This window comes from Eschrichtius robustus, chromosome 18 (genome assembly GCF_028021215.1).
Source record: "Eschrichtius robustus isolate mEscRob2 chromosome 18, mEscRob2.pri, whole genome shotgun sequence".
NCBI lineage: Eukaryota > Metazoa > Chordata > Mammalia > Artiodactyla > Eschrichtiidae > Eschrichtius > Eschrichtius robustus.
In genome coordinates, this window is record NC_090841.1 from 66,856,950 (window position 1) to 66,880,257 (window position 23,308).

General features: G+C 39.1%; 1 protein-coding gene across 8 annotated transcripts in view; it reads right to left on the reverse strand.

The window, feature by feature from the left end:
• LOC137752137 (ATP-binding cassette sub-family C member 4) overlaps positions 1–23,308 on the reverse strand; it is a 227,035-nt gene that overhangs the window by 36,873 nt on the left and 166,854 nt on the right. For all 8 annotated transcript variants that reach the window (XM_068526866.1, XM_068526863.1, XM_068526870.1 and 5 more), the window contains 6 exons: positions 12,683–12,833; positions 11,091–11,210; positions 9,519–9,629; positions 8,423–8,523; positions 7,184–7,375; positions 2,642–2,797 (listed from right to left, as the gene is read on the reverse strand). In XM_068526866.1, the coding sequence (XP_068382967.1) occupies positions 2,642–2,797; positions 7,184–7,375; positions 8,423–8,523; positions 9,519–9,629; positions 11,091–11,210; positions 12,683–12,833 (831 nt within the window). The remainder of the gene's footprint in view (positions 1–2,641; positions 2,798–7,183; positions 7,376–8,422; positions 8,524–9,518; positions 9,630–11,090; positions 11,211–12,682; positions 12,834–23,308) is intronic.

The window sequence follows — 23,308 nt, forward strand, 5'->3', positions numbered from 1 at the left end:
AACAGATGGAAAGATATACCATGTTCTTGGGTTGGAAGAATCAATATTGTGAAAATGACTATACTACCCAAAGCAATCTACAGATTCAATGCAATCCCTATCAAATTACCAATGGCATTTTTTACGGAACTAGAACAAAAAATCTTAAAATATGTAGGCAGACACAAAAGACCCCGAATAGCCAAAGCAGTCTTGAGGGAAAAAAACGGAGCCGGAGGAATCAGACTCCCTGACTTCGGACTATACTACAAAGCTACAGTAATCAAGACAATATGGTACTGGCACAAAAACAGAAACATAGATCAACAGAACAAGACAGAAAGCCCAGAGATAAACGCACGCACCTACAGTCAACTAATCTATGACAAAGGAGGCAAGGACATACAATGGAGAAAACACAACCTCTTCAATAAGTGGTGCTGGGAAAACTGGACAGCTACATGTAAAAGAATGAAATACGAACACTCCCTAACACCATACAGAAAAATAAACTCAAACTGATTCAAGACCTAAATGTGAGACCAGACACTATAAAACTCTTAGAGGAAAACACAGGAGGAACACTCTTTGACATAAATCACAGTAAGATCTTTTTTGATCCACCTCCTAGAGTAATGGAAATAAAAACAAAAATAAACACATGGGACCTAATGAAACTTCAAAACTTTTGCACAGCAAAGGAAACCATAAACAAGACGAAAAGACAACCCTCAGATTGGGAGAAAATATTTGCAAAGGAATCAACGGACAAAGGATTAATTTCCAAAATACATAAACAGCTCGTGCAGCTCAATATTAATAAAACAAACAACCCAATCCAAAAATGGGCAGAAGACTTAAATAGACATTTTTCCAAAGAAGACATACAGATGGCCAAAAAGCACATGAAAAGCTGCTCAACATCACTAATTATTAGAGAAATGCAAATCAAAACTACAGTGAGCTATCACCTCACACCAGTTAGAATGGGCATCATCAGAAAATCTACAAACAACGAATGCTGGAGAGGTGTGGAGAAAAGGGAACCCTCTTGCACTGTTGTGTAAATTGATACAGCCACTATGGAGAACAGTATGGAGGTTCCTTAAAAAACTAAAAATAGAATTACCATATGATCCAGCAATCCCACTACTGGGCATATACCCAGAGAAAACCATAATTCAAAAAGACACATGCACCCCAATGTTCATTGTAGCACTATTTACAATAGACAGGTCATGGAAGCAACCTAAATGCCCATCAACAGACGAATGGATAAAGAAGATGTGGTACATATATACAATGGAATATTCCTCAGCCATAAAAAGGAACGAAACTGGGTCGTTTGTGGAGACGTCGATGGATCTAGAGACTGTCATACAGAGTGAAGTAAGTCAGAAAGAGAAAAACAAATATCGTATATTAATGCATATATGTGGAACCTAGAAAAATGGTACAGATGAACTGGTTTGCAGGGCAGAAATTGAGACACAGATGTAGAGAACAAACATATGGACACCAAGGGGGGAAAGCGGCAGGGGGCGGGCTTGGTGGTGTGCTGAATTGGGCGATTGGGATTGACATGTATACACTGATGTGTATAAAATTGATGACTAATAAGAACCTGCTGTATAAAAAAATAAATAAAATTCTAAAATTTAAGAAAAAAACAAAAACAAAAAAAACCCAAAGTAAAAAAAAAAAAAAAACTCAGCAAGTTTATCAAAGCAGAGAGCAGGATAGAAGATGAAGGCACAGGGCCTATGTTGCCCTTGGGTATATATCTGGAGGATACGAATTGCTCAATAAAAGTTCTCTGAATTATTTTGAGTGGATGAAACATAAGGAATGACAGGAGCTTCTATTGTGCAAATAATCAAACACTCCCTGAACACCATACTTATTTAAGAAGTGGAAAAAAAGAATACAGAATCAGAGCCCAATTCAACGCTCCACCATCACAGAAACCACGTATGGGGGTCTACGGGAAGCATTCCACACACACTGACCTATTTAGTCCTCACAACAGCTCGATGAGTTGGTCCTGTTAGCTGCCTCGAAAGGGAGAGAAAACTGAGGTGCACAGAGATGGAATTCCAAGTCCCGTGTTCTTCCTCACTATTCCGTAGTGCCTGCCTGATTAAAATCACTTACTAATGGCTGAATTCTAAAAGTCTCTCCAAAGCATATATACATGCTGTAATTCTCAAAGCCCCACAGTTTCACAGAAAGTACTCCAGGGAGATAATCACCTTTGAAAAGGTAGCTTATTTCCTACAGCATAATTCCATCATTAAGACACTTAAAATTCGTGTTTCCCTACACAAACCACTCACATGCTAAACAAACCACTTATATTTTTTCAGAATTATGTGGTTATCAGTGGATAAAATTGTGGTACCTGAGAAAGTCTGCATCCAGAAATCTGTCTGGGTAAGTTATTAAATCACAGGCACACACGAAAAGAACAAACAAACAAACAAACCAAACCAGGTAGCTGATGAAAATATCTGTTGAAAATCCCTGAAGTTAAAAATATGCTCTGTTGGGGGGAAAAAGGATCAACCCTTTCATCCAATTTTAAAAAAAACAATCAAATTGAAAGACATTAAACTTAGGTGCCGTATTAAAAGAATATGTGTCAATGCTCTGAAGTGCATACCTGAGGTATGATTGACATTTTCTTCCTTAAATCGTGAAGTCCAATTTCGGTGGTCAAGATCTTATCAATCCAAATTTTACCTTCAGGTTCTGACAATCTAAAAAGGGCAGCGATGAGGGAACTTTTTCCAGCTCCTGTTCTTCCCACAATGCCAACCTGTAAAGAGATCCATCGGGATTAAGAATTCACAATATGCAACAAACCTAGGAAAACCCTTGGTTGTTGAAGACGAATTTTGTAAGTTCTGTACAGAGTGTAGTCTGTAAGTTTCTCAACTGTGGCACTGTTGAAATTTTGGGAAAGATAATTCTTCATTGGGGAATGGGGGCTGTCCTGTGTATTCTAGGATGTTTAGCAGTATCCCTGGACTCTGCCCACGAGATACCAGGAGCACCCCCGAGATTGCGGCAACCAAAAATGTCAGACATTGACAAATGTCCCCGGTTAAGACCCCCTGGTCCAAGGAAGAGTTAAAAATAACAGAATCAGTCTACTGGCAGTGAAACAACAGCAGTTTCCCACGTGTTCAATTAGCAGTCAGCTTTTAAATTAGTTGTATTCCTAGTGTCTGGCTATTCTGAACATTGAGAATTATGTGAGCAAGTTTACAGAGATGTCAACAAGAAAAGTAAGAAGTATTATACACAAACAAGAATTCAGGATATCAGATTCTATCATTTAAGAGGAAGTATTCTTTGGCAGACAAACAAAATCACTTCCTGATAAGAAATACCTTAATAATGCTCTATCTTGAACACCTTAAAATTGTAAAATGTAGGTCTCAGTGTCTTAAAAGGCAGTACCCAGTAGGCAAAATACACATAATGAGATCAACAACAACAACACAAATAACATTTGTTATTTATATGGGACCTTTCATCTGAGCACTTCAAAAGGCATTTTACAAACCAATTAATACTTCTAATTAAACCTTGGAAAGATACATGTCACGTATTGGTCAAGTTATTAAAATCAAAGCAGAGAGAAATTAAGTGCATTAACAATAAGATCAAAGAATCAATATAATGCAGGTAAAATGTTGGTCAGGAATGAAACTGTATTGTAAAAACTGGATTTTAGCTGTCTGAATTCAAACATGTATGCAGAAACTGGCCTTTTTTTACCAGTGAGCTTCCCAACTACAAATTCCCTGGTGGGAGCTTCCCAAGAGATGATTTCATCTCTATTTATAAATCTAAATACAGATGGGGGCCTAAGATATGCTTTCAATCATTTGTAAATTAATTCAGTAAATTTTAAAAACTCATGGCTTTAAACAGAGAAGAACTAAACCCCTCTGAGCACTGATTATACAACGGTAACTTGATATATTTTCTCATTAAATACCTCCAAAGTTTCGAATCTTAGTCTGTAAAAACAATAATCAAATTTCAAAAAATAATTTACCTTTATAGAGATTAACTGAAAGAAAAGTGGCTTTAGTTGATTTACATTTGTAGCCATTTTGTATGATATGGTAAATCCTAATTTATATAATATAGATGGGACACTTTCTGCATATAGGCAGGTCCTAGAGGGTATATGTACATATGGGTCATTTGTGCTGTGTACATGCAGACTTTGAACATACTATGGATTTGGTTCCAGACCACCACAAAAATGGGAAGGAATATCGCAAAATAAAGCAAGTCATATGAATATTTTTCTTCCTCTGTGCATACAAAAGTTATGTTTACACGATACTGTAGCATACTAAATGTACAACAGAATTATGTCTAAAAAAGAATGTACATACTTAATGTCAAATACTTTACCGCTAAAAAAGGCTAACCATCATCTGAGCCTTCATAGGGTTGTAGTAAGCTTAAGAACACTGATGACAGTTCACGATAACAAATATAATTATAATGAAAAGGTTTAAAATATTGCACGAATTACCAAACTGTGACAAAGAGACAGGAAGTGAGCAAATGTTGTAGGAAAAATTGTGCTGATGGACATGCTCAATGCAGGGTTGCAACAAATGTTCGATTTGTTATCTAAAAAAACACACCCACACACGCAAAAAATCCCAAAGAAACAGCGGTATGCCTGTATTTCTGGGTGTTCTCATATGTAAATCAGCGTACATCAGAACACAGGTGAGAACTGTGTCTGTGAGAACGTGTGTATATTCCTATGCTATTAGCTGCACGGAAACTGATCCATCTATGCAAACTGGAACATTTGTAGACTCCTGGTAAACGGCGTAGACACGGCAGTGGCACCGAAGGCTGCTTACGGCCACAGGAATGGAAGTACAACACTCCAGTGAGGAGAGTAAGAAAAAAACAACTCAAAGAAAACCAGGCTTAGGCTATTTCTACCATTCAGTTATCAAAACTATAACCTGAAAGTCTTTTCCAGGTCACCAAAGGGTTTTACCAATTGCCTGAGAAGACTGTCACCATTATCAGTTAAGTTTACACTCCTAAAAGCAAAGACACTTGGAGAAAACCTTTACTGCGAGGTCTCCCTCAAACGCGATGCTGAGTCAGTAGGTCTGGGTGGGCCTGAGATTCTGCATTTCTAAGACGCTCCAGGCGATGCAGGTGCTGCTGGCCCGGGCACCACAGCCTGAGTCACAAGGAATTAGGAAGCCTGCAGGGGAAGTGGGACAATCTGGGAGTGAGGGGAGGGGTTTCCGAGGAAATATTATGTAAAAGAGGAGAAAATGTAGCAAACTGATATTTTTGCACATTATAGCAAGGTCTAGTAAGCATCTGCAAGAATGTATTATTCAAGTAATAGCTCTGAGCAAGAAAAAAAAATAACAAACCAAAATCAATCTACCTCTAGAGCTGGAAAAGGCTTGAAAATGGCCCAGTACTCTCTAAAATGAGCAAATCAACCACAAAATCATCTAAATGAAAAATGCAGCCAGTGTTCAGAATCTAACCAGGAAGCCTAGGGTGTTATTTACCTCATTTTGGGTCTTTATTTTTACTTGCTATTTCTTCCATGAATTAGAAACCTGCATAGTGCCTATTAATTTTTCCCATTTACTAGAACTTCCAGAAATTGGGACAGCAGAGGAAAGGATGGAAAGAGAATGAAGCTCCACTTCTGCTGGCCTGGCTCACTCCCACATCGTCCCCTGCAGCAGCCTCTCTCAATCAAATCCAACACCAAAGGGGTGTCCCAGAGCAACAGGGGCTGGGGCAGGTGTGCAGGAGAGGAAACCTAACAGGGGCTGGGGCAGGTGTGCAGGAGAGGAAACCTGGGATGTACACAGGCGGAGTGAAATGGCTTCATGACTATGCTACCCAGGTATAATCTCCAAACACAGAAATGAAGCTAACGGTGATACTGTGAGTGGATCAAGACGTAAAGAAAGTCACGTTACTACAGTTATTAATTCAGTCTCCAGATTCAATTTTCCCACAAACATTTGACAAGCTCAGCTAATCCTATGACTTGGGGATTTTAAGATGGAAGAATACACACATGTTATGTTCCTAAGTTCTACTGCAGAGTTTCTTAGATAAATTTCCCCAAAAGCCAGAAAATATGAATTAAGACATGTGCAAATTAACAGAATTATGTGTCAAACAGGAAATATGATGGGCACATTGTTGGTGAGTAAGCAAACATCGCCTACAGAGTCCTCAGGGACAGGATTGCATCAAGAGCTGCAGTGAATGTTTTCTCGACAGAATGCCAGTTTTGGGGGAACAAGAGATGAAAACCAGATGCTCGCTGATCTTAAGGAGCCTGAGGGTTCCGTGAGATACAGACCCACCATTACAAAGCACGCCACAGATGCCACCAGTTAATTGTGGTAAACTACAGATAACATAAAATTTACCAACTAAACCATTTTTAAGTGGACAGTTTAGTGATAAGTACATTCATATTCTTGTCCCTCAAGAATATTTTCTCCCTTGTAACAAAGAAACTCTGTACCCATTAAACAACAACACCCAATTCCCCTTACCCAGTCTCTGGTGACCACCATCCTACTTTCTGCCTTCATGGATCTGACTACTCTAGGAATCTCATATAAGTGGAATCATACAGTATTTGTTCTCTTTATGTCTAACTTATTTCATTTAACCTGATGTCCTCAAGGTTTATCCATAGATTGGAATTTTACTCCTTTTTAAGGCTGAATAATATTTCATTGTTAAGGATATAGCACATTTGTTTACCCATTCATCTGTTACTTTCATTATGTAAAAGACGCCGAGGAAGAATAGAGGGTCTCAGAGAAGCAGATGAATGACAGTTGACTCAGAAAATGAGGAGACTTTCACCAGCCACATGACAGAAGGGAAGGGTCTCTGAGGTCGAGGGGCAGCGTGCACACAGGAAGCAGGGAGGACACGATACAATGGGAGAACCTACACACGACCCGAGTGCAGGGGGTGTATTGTACATCAGGACTTGAAGCTGGAGGGGCAGGTGCGGGGAGCTTCCTGCCACCGTGTCTGTTCTCATTTAGTCTCTTTTTCAAGAGCTTGCCTTGGTCCCGCCTGAGGGACCGATCTAATCAGCATCCACACAGCAAAAAAAAAAAAGAGGCAAATGGCTAAAACAAACCTTTTCTCTTGATTTAATGAGTGCTGTCAGGTGCTTCAATACCAGAGGCCCATCTAAGCTGTACGAGAAGTTCACATTGTCAAAGACGATCACTCCTTCCTGGGGCCAGGACGGTGGTGGGCGTTTCTGGTATTCCCAGGATGCTTCTTTTTCTAGATCTGTATATTCAATCACCCTTTCTACTGAAATCATCTGAAAGATATGACATCACATGAGTTAGGAACGGAGGGTCTTGTTTATGGATGTTCAAAGACTGTGAATGAGATGTTCTGCATTTATATCATTATATCTGCTTTTATATAATGAAGAATATCTCAGGTCTTAACAACCCCAAAAGACAGAAGTAGTAGTTTGATGAGGATACTGATGATTTGTAAACTTGTTCATTGTCTTGTAACACTTTTATTATGGCTACCTTCTTCAACATTATATTAAAACAAAAAGAACTAGAGAAATGAATACTATGATTTCACTGATCCAATTTTCGCAAATGAATTTTAAAAAACAGAATTTTGTCAATGAAAAGAATATGTATGGACACCCACCAGTAGCATTCTGCTACAGCAGGGTCATCTGTTGTAGATGAATAGAACTGCATAGTCAGTACACCTCATTTTCATAATTAGTTACTCTCTTCTCTGTTAGAGAGCGAAATAGAAAAGTTTCATTTTCATCATTTTTCTCCCTTTAGGAGAAATTGAAAATATTCGAAACAGCAGAGAATTTACATATTGACTAAGGCCTTCTAAACAACCATAACTTGATAGTACATTCAGAGAGAAGGGGCACCAATAAATTCAGGTGTTCAACACACACGAGGAAAAATTCTCAAATGGGGAGGGTGGGGAATAATTAAATTAAATGAATTAAACAAATAAACCTCAAAATACTAAATTCTCCTTTCACCAGGAATGAGGAATTACCCTAGCTTATATCTTCTCCAGGATTTCAGAACCTCCCTCCTACAGAGACATTTATTATATTTGAAGACAGCTTGTGATGAATATAAAACCTGCTGACATGGCATACATAAGACTGAGAAAAAGATGTATATATTTTATTTTAAATAAATTGTAAACAGATGGAGGAAGGATCTAACAAACCCTGTTAGCTATGATGTAAAAAAAAAAAAAAAAAAAAAGAAAAAGAAAAGTTTTAAGATTTTTTTTTTTACATAAGAATTGCCTTTATGTGATGTAATGACAAGGAGACCTGAAAAGACTAAAAGGTAAATGTTACCATATTTTCAACTTCGGCACTTTGCCTTACGCACCACTGGAACATCCCCATGAGCGTAAGGGCGTAGGACAGCGCGAGGCCAACCTGCCCGGCATCCAAAGCTAAATGAGGAAGAAGAAAGGAAATAATTTAGTTCCATTCTTAACCCTGAGTTGGGATCCTACTGTCACTGTACCAAGACTTCTTTATAATATTTAAAACACTTGCACATAACAACAGCATTACTTATATTTTTACTACCTGTTGATTGAGACCATGATACAACGAAAAACAAAAAAAACAAAAAGAAAAAACAAACAAACAAAAGAAACTATGAACTCAGAAAACTATTAAATAAGTTTATTAATCCCGACAGGACTGACATACACTTGACAGTATTATACAGGCGAGGAATCATGTCATCATTCAGGCTTTCGTCATTATGGTTTCAAGGACCATTATGTAATTTCACTTTGTACGCCCAATGCAGCTGCAGTTGGAAACCACGAAAAAGAAGTCAATAGGTTCTAAGAGCCAGTACTTTTAAATCTAAAATACTGCTCTCATTGTTCCATTATTAAACACTATGATTCAGTGTTGTTACTACGGAATAGTTAGGGATGGTGAATTCACGCCACACACACCATTACCTGCTCATCTGGTACCCACACAGCAGAGGATACTGTTCTTTCCTACAGAGAATATTTCTCACCTCAGTACACCAGGCACCTACAACCAAGAGATCCGAGGAGCCTGAATGCCATAGGCTTGACAAAAAGCTTAACAGCACACTTGGTTCTCTCCTCCTAACACTAAGACGTTATCAGGAATGTTCAGAAGGTCAGTTGCTAGAGGTGTATAGACTTCAACCCATTTAAGAAATATAAAAGGATCAAAGCCCTCATCAAGGCATCTCATTAAAGGCCTCATCAAGACCCAAATGACTCCTCTACAAGGGCCACACTGAAATACCACATGCTGCAAACACTTGAATACAATTCACTAGAACCAAACGGTATATGGTATTAGACAAAGAGGCAAGAGTTTAAATTAATAACTGCAAACGAAGCTATAAATTGTAATCATAATACAAATAGTTATTCACATCTGTACTTACTTTTTGCCAGAATCAGGGACCCAAAGGCAACAACAATGACAAAGATGGCACAGATGGCATCCAGACGCACAGCGAACCATCGGGACGTAGTCAAAAACAAGAACCAAGCCTCTGGATTGGTGAAGTATAATAAGCATAATGAATAAGCAGAAGTATCATGAAGGCTGCTTCTAATGACGGAGAGCATTTTGCTCAGTTGAGCTACAGAAGATGTTTACACAAGGTAGGACAGCAAAGTTACATACTCAAGCAACCTAAAGATCACAAAAAGCTGGGCTCTGACACAAGACAACGTATGGTATACATAGATACCAGTCCAGGGGCTTTGTGGGAAAAGGTACTAAAATCTTCAACCCACAGGTTATAAACAGAATTACGATCATAATAACGAACACAGAAAAATGGTCTCGTTGGTGTGTTTCTCACAGTTCTGGGCCTCAACGTGAGGCCCATCCTCTCACAGGGCTGACTGTTCCTACTTCTCTGCTGGCAGACAGCGCAGCTCACACTCTGTTTCCAGCACCTTCTGCACTTACTGCAAGGCCCTGCACAATGTTTATTCTTAGGAGCCAGTATCCAAACGACCATCAGCTAACAGGATCTGCATGTGGCTCTCAAAATGCCATTTTACCTTCAAAACACAATAAAGATTGGCAAGTTGGGCCAGGATTTTACTGACTTAGAGGAAATTCTGGGTGGCAAATCTGATAAGAGAGAAATTTTTTTCCTTCTTCAGGTCTGCCAAACTGTATGCTCTGAAAAGAGTCAGCAAATTACAGCCTGAGGGCCAAGAATGGCCACAACCTGCTTTTGTAAATAAAGCTTTACTGGAACACAGCCATTTGCTGATGTGTTATTTTTGCCTGCTTTAGTGCGGTAATAAATAGCAAAGCTGGAATTCCCTGGTGGCGTGGTGGTTAAGAATCCACCTGCCAATGCAGGGAACATGGGTTCGAGCCCTGGTCCGGAAGATCCCACATGCCGCGGAGCAGCTGAGCCCGTGCACCACAACTATTGAGCCTGCGCTCTAGAGCCCACAAGCCACAACTACTGAAGCCCGCGAGCCTAGAGCCCGTGCTCCACAAAAAGAGAAGCCACCACAATGAGAAGCCTGCACAGTGCAACAAAGGGTAGCCCCCGCTCGCCGCAACTGGAGAAAGCCCATGTGCAGCAAAGAACACCCAATGCAGCCAAAAATGAACAAATAAATAAATAAATAAATATTTTGACAATTCAATTATTAAAATAAATAAATAGCAAAGCTGAGTAGTTGCAACAGAGACCGTGTGGCTCTTTGCTTAAAAAAATAAAATCTGTTGACACCCTCCCTAAACGGACAGAAGGCCACAGGGCACCTTGATGGAAGGACAATGCAAGCCAGTCAGGGGAGAAAAGCAGGGGTGTGACAGGGGAAGAGAGGAGCACAGAGGGGAGGCTGAGAGGATGGGGTGGGGAGGAGGACGTGGGGAGGCACAGAGAGAGGTGTGGGCCAGCGAGGCCACCTGACAAGGACTCAAGCCTCAGAAGGCAGCACCTCCCATCCTTTGAAATCATTTCCAGAAACTTACAGACCTGAATGCAAGTCCTGGTGTGCATCGAACAGTTCCTGAAACCTCTCTTCGGCATTGTACGCCCGGATGGTCCAGAGTCCTTGGAGAGAAGACGATAAGTGGGAAAATACTGGGCTCCGAGCTGGGGAAGCAGAGACAGACAAACGACAGACAAAGTCAGGGAGACTCGATGCAAAGAAATCCACCGCCTTCCAAAGGGCACACCCAAGGGCTTCCTGGAGGGCTGCCTGGGGGAAGAAGGATGACGCCCCTCTCCTGGAGAGGATCCTCCACGCCACCCTCCAACTCCTGCTCACACTAAGCTTCACTTTTATGACCTGGACATGAAAGGTTCTCTTTAAAACCATCTATGACCAAATTCAAACCTGACCTAGAGTTAGATAATGAATCTCCATACTAACTCAATCGTCAAGGTCCTCCTCAAACAGGGCCACATTCCAAATTCTTCCCTGACATCCCTCCAGGTAGAAATTACTGTTCACTAATTTTTGATTCGGTATCATTTTTAAATTTCATTCTCCGTCAGAGTCCCTGACCACACTGAATTTTGATGAAATTGTGTGTGAATTTTGATGAAACTGTGTATCTGTGTGTTGTCTCCACCTTAGATTAGAAACTTAAGGGCTGGCACAGGACAGAGGCGAGATAAGTTAAGGTGAACGGACAGTCTGCCATCTCCTTCCATCCCGGGAATTTTCCTACACCTATGCCAAGAGTCTCTTCGTGCGCCACGGGGCACCTGGGCATCACACGGCCCTTGTGCCCAGAGGACCCATGCCGTCAAGGGGTCTTTGAATAGTTTCGACTTCCGCTTTGGGAACCTGATGGATGTTTTTATAACTGCCCTACTGGATACTTGAGGCATTTGGAGGCCACTGTGGTATGTGACACTGATATCACTCTTTTAGAATCTGACAGTGGCCATTCTCTTTTTAGTGACTACGCGTCGGTTTGGGGCCTCGTGTCACATGACTGGCCATTTGTTTCCTGGCATCTTCTCTAAGAGCACACTGAGCAACAAGCACCACAGTCTGGCTCCTGCACCTCAGGGAACAGGTGGGTTGTAGGTTGCTGGGCAGGAAGGACCCCTTTTGGTTTTCATTCCCCACCGTGAATGAGGCAACTTGCTTTTTTTGTGGGCAGATTCTGAGCCTGTGACCTTTCTGGGATGAGTGATAGCTTGTGCTTTATCAGCAGGAAATACTGACATCACTTTGTTACCTGTGCATCTCCTAGAGAAGATGTTAGTTCTAACATGATGAAATACTGTATTTTTAAGAAAAGTATTTATGGAGTAGATGCTCTGTGTTAGGAAGTATGTCATGAACAAGACAGAAACAGTCCCTGTCCTCATGGTCTCACATTCATCCTCCTTGTGCTAAAACGCCAAGCTGCAGCTGACCCGCCACCAGCTCCATTTGCCTTAAGGGCCACACGGACTCAACAGTGGCCATAATATCCAATTACCTAATGTTAACTTAGTGCGAAATTCCAGAAGACAGAGTCTGCAGAATTTCAGGGGTCTGGTTCATTACAGCGTAAACGGAAGCCAGCCTGAGTTGCCATCCCAACCTGAGAGCCCCGGGTACTCACTTGTAGATTCAAGGCGTTTCACATCCCTTGACGTCTGTAAGAAATATCTCCGGAGAACAAAGAAAATGATGCCAAGGGGAACCAGGGGTATCGCAATCCAAGGAATCACCGAAACCGCCACACCCACCACACCAATCACTTGTAGAAATGTCTGGAAGAGTGAAAACAGATACAGTGGCCTCTTTATCCAGCATTCTCTTCAAAAATAACCTTTAATGGGTGTTTTGTTAGGATTAAACTTTCGTCGAAGGACATGTTGGAATGGTAAGGAATGCTTTCCCATCCAAAGAAAGAAGAAAATTACAGGTGTTGCTCATGATATTTATTGCACACTTACCATGTGACAAACTTTTTCTAAAAAATATTTATTTATTTGTTTGTTTATTTATTTATTTTTGGCTGCGTTGGGTCCTCATCGCTGTGCACGGGCTTTCTCTAGTTGCGGCGAGCGGGGGCTACTCTTTGTTGCGGTGTGCAGGCTTCTCATTGCGGTGGCGTCTCTTGTTGCAGAGCACGGGCTCTAGGTGCTCGGGCTTCAGTAGTTGTGGCTCGCAGGCTCAGTAGTTGCGGCTGGTGGGCTTTAAAGCGCAGGCTCAGTAGTTGTGGCGCACGGGCTTAGTTGTTCTGCGGCATGTGGGATCTTCCCGGACCAGGGCTCGGACCCGTGTCCCATGCATTGGCAGGTGGATTCTTAACCATTGTGCCACCAGGGAAGTCTGACAAACACCCTTAATCTAAGCAAAAACTGGGATATACCAACAGCATAAAAGGATGGTGATGGGAATTAAATGAGATACTGTATATAAAGTGCCTACCAGTTCATATATAACAAATATAAATTCTAACTCCCTTAATTGTGTTCTACATTCAAGGAGCCAGGGGAGATGGGATGGTGTATTAATAGATTTATGGACCCGAAGAACCTTAAGAATCTCATGAGGTTGGACCCTGTTAGACAGTTCATTCTAATGACTGGAACAGCTTAGTACTAACCAAGGACATACCGGAGCAGGTGCTATTTTTCCTAGGTGTGGTAATGATGTCACCTGTACAAAGTGACTGTGGTTTTTCTCTGGCCACAGAGAAAACTTGAATGTGAGGTCTATTCTGTTTGAAGACACACTTTTAAAATAATATGAACAATAAACCTCATCCCTAGTACAATTTCTGTCCCCTCTGTATTTTCTTCCCAACTCTAGGCCTTCCAAAGATTGATAACCTTAGGGGAATGGAGGCAAGTCAACATTTTTTGAGATGTTTCCTATTCTGTATCCTTTTTTTATTTCAAACTTTGCTTCTTATTAGTGGAAACTTACTGCCCTGAAATTGCTGAGCATTTCTTGGAGACTAAGGGGAAAAAATGGTAGACCTCTGAAGCACCAAAGCAAACCTGATTAAGAAGTATATTCCAAACAGAAGATCAATTTGACATTTTCTCTTTCATGCACCATGAATTGGTGAGTTGATATCAATGAAAGTACAGAAGCTACATTTTGTAAACTAGTGAATCCCAGGAAATTTAACTGTGTCCACCCTAGGTCAGCCTTCTTGGTGGAACGAAGCAGCCTTGTTAGGATGTCAGGATGACTCAGGCAGAGGACACTGTCACCACCACCTGTGGAAGGGAGGTCTAATGAGCACCTCTCATCCTCAGAAATGATGCTGTCCTGCGAGCAGCTCTTTCTGACAAACCACACTGTAAGCTAAATGAATTGTTAATCGAGTACAGCAAAAGAGTAAAGGAAAAAATAATAATAATAATGCCTTCTGGAAAATGTTAATGGTTTTGTTTAAAAACCTCCCCATTCAAAAAATGTGAAAACTAAGATAACTGCTGTATTATTGCTAGTGCCCATGGCAAATTTTTTCATAATACTGAAGAAATTCCACAATTCTCTAGATCTGGTTGACAACCTAATAAATGGTGGTTATTACTGTACCCTCCAAATTACCAATAATGGATGACATTTCATGAGGCTTGCCATGGGTCCCACCTCTCTAGTATTTCACAAGCATTACTGATTTCATTCTCATATCACATCTGAGTAGGAGAGATTATCCTTTCTGTTTACAAAGCTCAGAGAGGTTTGGGAGTTTGCTCGAAGTCAGAGAATTTACTCATTTTGTTCCCAAGCCTGTTCTTTTAATTTCTGCCTGATACAGTATCCCATATACAGATAAAATTCATAATAAAAAAATTAAGATCCAAATATAGTCCCCTTTTATATTTTTCCCCATTTATTTGCATTCTCTCCCATGCAGGGACAAGTTCTAGTTTCCTAGCTAATTAGAGCCTGATCAGCTCACAGAGCAGACTGATCATTAAAAGGTCTTAAAAATGATTGCTCATAGCACACACTAACATGTTTTAATAATTACTGTTTAAATTTTTTTAAAATGTTTCATAAGAAAGCATAAAATACAACACAACTTAATTTTAATAAATACATAAACCCCAAGAACACAAACATGAGGCTAAGGATTTTATAAGTTCAATATATACACTTGGATTAAAGTTTCCCCAGGAAGTCTCTAAGTCTAGAATTAACACTATATTCTAATATTGCAGACTTTAACATATTCCTTTCACAAGCACAGTGTGAAATATGAGGGCCTGTTTGCCTGTTTGGCATTTAAATTCCAAATTGCTTACAGTCCTGTAGGAATTCCTAGGTATCTCTACCCACATGTTACTTTAAACTTAATTCCATGGGATTCTGTTCCTGCTAGTCTCTGTGAAGCTTGTGCCAAAGAACATGTTCTCTATAAACACCAGTAAAAATGTATTCTTCTTACTTTATGCAAACAAATATGCCATCCATACTTTTGGCTCACTCCATTCTTATGTGAACTCTCTCGCTCACTCTTGTATTGGGCACAATGTAAAATATGTATTTAATCATAAAATCACTTAATAAGTAGACAGGACTTTTATTATCTGTTTACAGGATTAAAAATAAAATCAGGATCATTAAGATTCTTAACACCCCAAGAGAATTTCAAATCTTTGAATTTTGCTGTCAGTCAGACTCTTAAGAATTATATTCCAAGTTGTGTAAGTACAGATCGTCCAGATTGCCTTAAACTATTACTGATTTTTGCAGAAGATATGACTCAAGTGCAATAAACAAAGCAAGATTCACTTCTTGGCAAGAAAATACAGCAAGATTTTCTTCTGATTTAGGGAGATAAAAAAATAATGCCCAGTTTTTAATCAGTAAGCTGTTTATTGATGTGGGTGTAGGAAAGATTCTTCTACCTGTTTATTCTGGAAACATATGAGATTTAGAAAAAAGCCTTTCAATGAAATGACTATCTCATCAATTGTGCTGCTAGCTAACACAAGATTCTTGTAGAGGCGGTAAAATCCTGAACGCCTACACGAAGCTCCCTAAGTATTAAGAAATAAAATGTAATTTCTGGGACCTCCCTGGTGGTCCAGGGGTTAAGAATCTACCTTCCAAGGCGAGAGACGTGGGTTCGACCCCTTGTCTGGGACCTAAGATCTCACATGCCGTGGGGCAACTAAGCCCGCGAGCTCTGGAGCCTGGGCGCCGCGACTAAAGAGAAGCCCACCTGCAACAACAAAGAGCCCACGTGCTGCAACGAAGAGTTGACACAGCCAAATAAATACATAAATAAATATTTTTTAAAAATACAAAACAATATAATGTAATTTTTATGAAGCAATACTCCTTAACCTTCAATCACAGGATAAATAGAAGCAAAGGGAAAAATAGGGAAAGCTCTTCAGTGCAAGCTCCTAAACTTAATACTAACCCTAGAGTTAATATTGAGTCTGCAGGTGTAAGGCGATATGGTACCTTGCATGTCTAAGAGAGTCTACAGATCAGCTCTGGTTCCAGACCCCTCCTTTATCACATTTCTTTTGACCTCACCCAACCCAATTAACTCTTTTATATAAGAAAATGATAAAAAGTGGTGTGTCTTATCTCTATGATGAGATCCATACACACTCTAATATTAATAAAGCTTTTCTAAACCTGTCCTTTCCTTGGGATTCACTAATCATGCTTTTCATCCCTCAGCTGACTGCCTTAGATCTTTTCAGATCCACACTAGCTGTGGAACCTGTGTAATCCTTCAGGTGGCCCTTAATCCTGAGTCACAGTTAACTCCACTAAAGAGTGAATGGTGGGGTTTGGTTTACAGTTTCTTAACCAACACAAGAGAAATGATTAGGGAAACAGAGTGCACGTCTCCCTTCCTTTGTGTTCAGCAAATCTCAATGATCAATAGCTTCCTCACTAACCTTTTTCAGTGTTTGAGCTTATTATGAAATTCAAGACTACAGTCCATCTATTTCCTATGTTTGAAAAGCACAGCTTAGCAATAACACCAAATAAAAGTGGAAATAAAATGTTGAACAAGGTACCCCATGTAAAAACTAACCAAAAGAAAGCTGGTATATCTATCTAACATGAAGTTAGGAAGGATTCCTAGAAATAAAGGAAAACATTTCATAAGAATAAAGGGTCAATTTTATCTAAAAGATATTTTAAAAAATCCAAACTTACATAATCCTAATAACACAGCTCAATAATGTATGAAGCAAAATCTGACAGAACTCAGTAGAAACAGACAATGCCATACCCATAGTGGGAGACTGAAACCCACCCATCTCAAAGACTGATAGAAAAAGCAGATAAAAATCAACGGAGATATAAAAGATTTTTAAAATGTCATTAATATATTTGACCTAATTAGGAACTATACAACACAGCAGTCAGTGATTACGTAAGACATTCTTTTCAATTGCATATATCCTATACTATAAAGCAAGTATCAACAAACTTCAAGGGACAGAAATTGTACAGAATATATTCTGACCTAAGCGGATTTAACAAGAAATCAATAACAAAAAGGTAACTAGTATATCACTAAATATTTGGAAGTTCAATAATACATTTCAGGGTATCATCTAACTCAAAATTACAATAAAATTACAAAGAATTTTGGCATAAAAGAAAATGAATATCTACAAATATTAAAATTTGAAGGCTGCAACTAAGGTGCTTAGAGGTAAATTTATAACTTTAAACATTTTTTTTAAAGGCCACAGAGAATACATGGGAAATCTCTGACTCTTCCTCTTAATTTCACTGTGAACTAAAAACTGCTGTAACAAAAAAAAAAAAAAACAGTCTTATTTAAAAAAACAAAAAGAAAGTATAAAACTCAAGGGTCTTAAAATCCATCTTAAAATAAAAGAACAGCATATTACACAAAATTATGTAAAAGAATGGAAAGTAAAAAGCAGACACTAATGAAATACAAAACTACCTTCTAAGGAGAAAAATTAATAAACCCAAAGCTTGGTTCTTTGAAAGCACCAAGGAAATATTTAAAAAAAAAGGGGGTGGGGGGTGATTACCATTAACGTGAATTAAAAGAGAATAACACAAGAGATATCACAGGCACTAAAAACGGGACATAACGAGCATTGTGCTCATAAACTTAAAAATACAATGCAAACAACAAATTTCTTGAAAAGCCACATACAAAGACTGACATAATATGAAACAGAAAATCTGAATACGTCCATATCAGTTTAAGAATCTGACTCCATAATATGAAAATTTCCCACCAAAAAAAGACTTTAGGTCTATAGGGCTTCACAAGTAGATTGTGAAAAAAGTTTTAGCAAATTCTTCCAGGGAATCTGACTCCAGCATTATCATGATATAAAAACCACGCAAACACATTAAAAGAAAAAAAATTACAATCCAAACTGTCTTAGGAACACTAAGCAACATACCAATAAACTTAATCTAACAACATAAAAAAAGTAGTATTTCACAATCAAACTTGGCTAGGCAAGTCAGAAATCCACAGGGCCAGCTGTCACAAACGATAGGCTGGAACTCTTGGGCAGGAGCCAATGCTGCTATCCACAGGCAGAACTTCTTTCTATTCAGGGAAGCCTTAACTCTAACTCTTAAGTCCTTTCAACAGACTGAATCAGGCCCACCAAGACTACCTAAGATAGCATTCCTTACTTAAAGTCAACTGATTATGCACTTTAATCGTATTTATAAAATATCTGCACAGTTAACACCTAGACTACTTTTTGACTGAATAACTGGAATACAGCCTGGTCAAATTGACACATAAAACTGACCATGGGAATGAGTGCCCTGGTGGCCTAATGGTTAGGATTCCGGGCTTTCACTGCCCTGGCCTGGGCTCGATCCCTGGTCGGGGAACTGAGATCCCACAAGCTGCAAGGTGCAGCTAAAAAAAAAAAAAGACCATAACAAAAATATCCATTTCCCATGTCTTTTTATGAGGACTGCATAACTCTGATACCAAAACCTGGCAAAACATTTAAAGAAAAGCAAATTATGAACCAAGATGCCTCCTGAACAACAGATACAAATATTCTTGACAAAACATTAACAAATTGCATACAATGATACGTAAAAAAAATATATATGGTACACATTAGGACCAAGTGGAGTTTATTCTAGGAATATAAGGTTAATTTAACCTGCAAATATCAATCGGTATAATATACCACATTAAAAGATTAATGGTGAATAATATAATTATCTGAAGAAATGTAGAAAAACATTGGTCAAATTTTAACACCTATTCTTGATTTTAAAAACAGTAAAATTCTCAGGAATTTAGGAATTAAAGGAAACATTCAATCTACCTAAAAAATTGCAGTTAACATCATTCTTGATGGAAAAATATTAAAAGATTTTATCTTAAGAGTACAAGAATGTATTATCACCTTTTTTCAACATTGTACTCAAACCTCTAGCCACAGCAAGGAAATAAAAATAACAAATATTGGAAATGAAGAAGTAAAATTGTTAATATTCACAGCTAACATGATTGTGGATATAGAAAATTCTACAAGATTAAAAAAGAAAAACCACGTCCAGGAAATGCAAAGTGGATTCACAAATAAATCAACTGTATTTCTATACATCAGCAACAAGCAATTGGAAAGTGATATTAAAAACAATCCCATAAATACAATCAAAAGACACCAAATATTCAGGAATGAATTTAACCAAAAGATTATAAGATTTCTGTAACAACTACAAAACACTTCTAAAATTCAACATGACCTAAATAAGTAGAGATGTACCACAGACATAATTGACAGAGTCAATAGTGTTAAACTCAGACACTCCTCAAATGGATCTATAGCTAAAAGAAAATATTAATCAAAATTCCAGCAGGCTTTCATTGAAAACAAATTAAAAGGCTTCTAAAATTTATACAGAAAAGTAAACGATCTAGAATGATCAAAACAATCTTGAGGAAGAAGTACAAAGTTAGAGGACTTAAACCAGAGGATTTCAAGTCTTACTAAAACGAACAGTAACTAAGACTGCAGTACTGGTACAAGGATAAACAGATCAATCGAACAAAATAAAGTATACAAACTCAGACTTGCTCACATACAGTCAGATGATTTTTAATCAAGGTGCCAATTCAATCCATTAAAGTCTTTTAAACAAATGTGGCTAGAATAACTGGAAAAAATAGTCAGTAAGCATGCATGAAAAAGAGCTCAATATCATTAATCATCAGGAAAATGCAAATTGACACCACAATGAGAGTAGTCATGCACAGAAAGACTTGAATCACAAAGACGGATAATACTAAGTGCTGCAAAAATTGCTAAGGTGTGGAACAACCAGAACTCCCATATATTGCTGGCGGGTGTGTAAAATGGTGCAACTATCTCGAAAAACTTTATGGTAATTTTTTTTAAAGTTAACAAACGCCTACCTTATGACCCAACAATTCCACTTGTACATGGAGCTTGTATCATTCCTCTAAAATAGAGCTGAGAAGAATGATAACTTGTGTCCGTATAAACACTTCTCCAAGAAGGTTCACTGCTAAAAGCTATGAACAACACAAATATCCATCAGCTGGAGAATGGATAAATAAATTGTGGTATCTTCATATAATGGAATGACTCAGAAAGGAAAAAGAAAGAAAACAACCACTGAAACAAGGAGCAATATGGATGGATCTTGAAAATCTTGAAAACACGTTAAGCAAAACAAGGCATCACAGCAAAACCTGTACTATGTTGATTCCATTTATATATGGAGCCCAAGGACAGGAAAACTGATTTATGTCGACAGAAATCTCGGATAACTGCGGGGGTGGGGAAACTGACTGCAGAGGGGCAAGAGAGACTTTCTGAGGTCACGGGAATGCTCTACATTTTGTTTTTTGTGGTAATCAAAGGGATGTAAACAATTATCAAAACTCATTAACCAAAAAAATGAAAAATTGCTTGTTTCATCGTACGTAAACTATACCTCAAAAAAATCAATAAATACGTTTTAAAAAACAGATTAAAAGACGGTCCAGTGGTTAGGACTCGGTGCTTTCACTGCTTGGGTATGGGTTCGATCCCTGGTGGGGGAACTAAGATGCTGCAAGCCCCACAGAGCAGCCAAATCATACAAAACAAAACAAAACAAAAAGACAAACAACAACAAGAAGAAAAAGAAAAACACAGCAACGACAGCCATGATGACACCAGAATCCAATTCCCATACCTTCGGTTATGCTCAGGCAGGTGTTGGCAATGTGTAAAATACACAATCATAATTTCATGTGTTGATTACCTTGGGTGCACTGGGAAAGGCAGGCTGGGGGACACATGTGGGAGATAACGGTAACCAGCGGGGTGCCTGAGCCCCATGTGACATATCTCCTACAGGATGCTGCCCTTAGCTTCAATGCTAGAGCTGCCCTATCTGCTTCCTAACTGGATGCAGATAACAATCAGGGAAAACTAAATCAAAAGACCCAGAGAAAGAGTCGCAAGAAACAAAACTCACAAGCAGAGAGCAACCACAAGACAAATAGATTATAATTAATCACGCCCCACATCAGATTGAAGACATATATCCATGCATAAAATAGCAAGGACGAGGTTTTCATGAAAATGAAGGAAGTTCTCCAGCTCACCCGTTCTTCTTAATTTTATCAAGAAAATACATTGGTAGATAGAATTGAAGAAATACACTCAAGAAGAGCATATAGAGACTCTAAAGGTGCTCAACATGAGTAAATGTTTTGCCATTTTCCTCTCCCTAGGAACAACAGTCCATTTGATCATTCCTAAAGATACAAGATGGCAGGGAGAGAAACACTGTGAAGGGCCACTATAGTTTTGTAATGGACATCGTCCAATTATGCTACAATGTAAAGTTCTATGCTCTGAATACCACGGCAAGGCTTGATAAAAATGGGGTCCTTATTTTTTTTTTCTTTAGGTCTTAATTAGCTTCTGGTTAAACTATAAACGTTATCATTGGACCACACATGCTGGGACAGACAAAATGGAACACTTGGTTGCCAGCCTAGGAAGGTCCCCACTGATTAACTGTCACCAGGCTGATGCTGGCACTGCTGATTTCTAAGTGTGCTAACTATCAAGCTGGAAAAACCCACCCGCCGTCTGATCTTTCATTAAAAAGAAAGGTAAACGGAGCATATGAGTGGGCTTGTGTGAAGCATATCACCTTAATCTCTGAAACCCGAGGGTCAAGTGTTTGTAAATATTTCCAGTAACCAATATCATCAATTCTCCTTTCTATTAAAAAGGAAACCCACTTTAACTTGGCAGTGTGCATGAATCTTTATCTCTGGGACTAGCGTTTTCAGGGAGTATCCCATCCCTGCAAATTCCAAACTAAAACGCTTCTGTTGATTTTAAAAGCGGGAAAATGCTGTGATTCAGTTAAAATGGATGAGTTTACTTTTAAAGAGTCCGAAAAACAGAGATCTTTCAAACAGGGCAAGGCAGCCTAACTAACAATCTCTTTTGTCCAATGGGGATTTGAGGGAGGGGGTGGGGAAAGGGTCAACACACCACAGAAATCTCAAAATGACAAAGTCATTGTTCAGTGAAAGAGGCTGGAATGCTTTCTACACACTTTCCCTGACATCTCTACACAATGAAATGCAAGGGTCAGTGGTACTGAGACAAGCAAAGGCAGTTCCACTCTTTGCTTCTATAAAAGCAAGTGACCCAACCCTATTATGCCCTGGTCTCAGGCTTGCTTTGTTCTCAATATCCAGATGCAGCAGCTTGTTCTTTTGCACTCCCCCCTCTGGAAAGAAATGACTGAGAACACCTCCTTCACATTTTCTTTTTCTTGGGCATTTTCACTTCATAAAGCTTCAGTCAATGTGTTTTGTGTGTGGTGAGGAGGGAATGACACGTTCCATGGTGGTCCCCACCACTGCCAGCATTGGTGGCTCAAGTAGCCTCAGGATTAGCCCTTTGTGTCCATGAAAGGATATGAAAAGTCAGTTATTTAAGCTCAGCCAAGCTGCTGTGTTTTGTTTTGTTTTGTTTTTGGGTGGATTAGGAGTGTGTGAGGAGCAAAGGTTTTGCAATTCAGTTTTCCTCAATAAATTACAGCATTTTGCTGTGTGCAAGTTTGCATGCTCACAGCAGGTCCCAAATTTTATTAATTAATATGCCTAAATCCAACCTTCCGAATCTTACTGGTCATGGTCGCTCACTCATTTTTCTATTGGAAGACTTCTTGAAAGTGGACATTTTAATGGAAAGAATTCTGGAATAATTCTGACTCCTTACTCAATGTT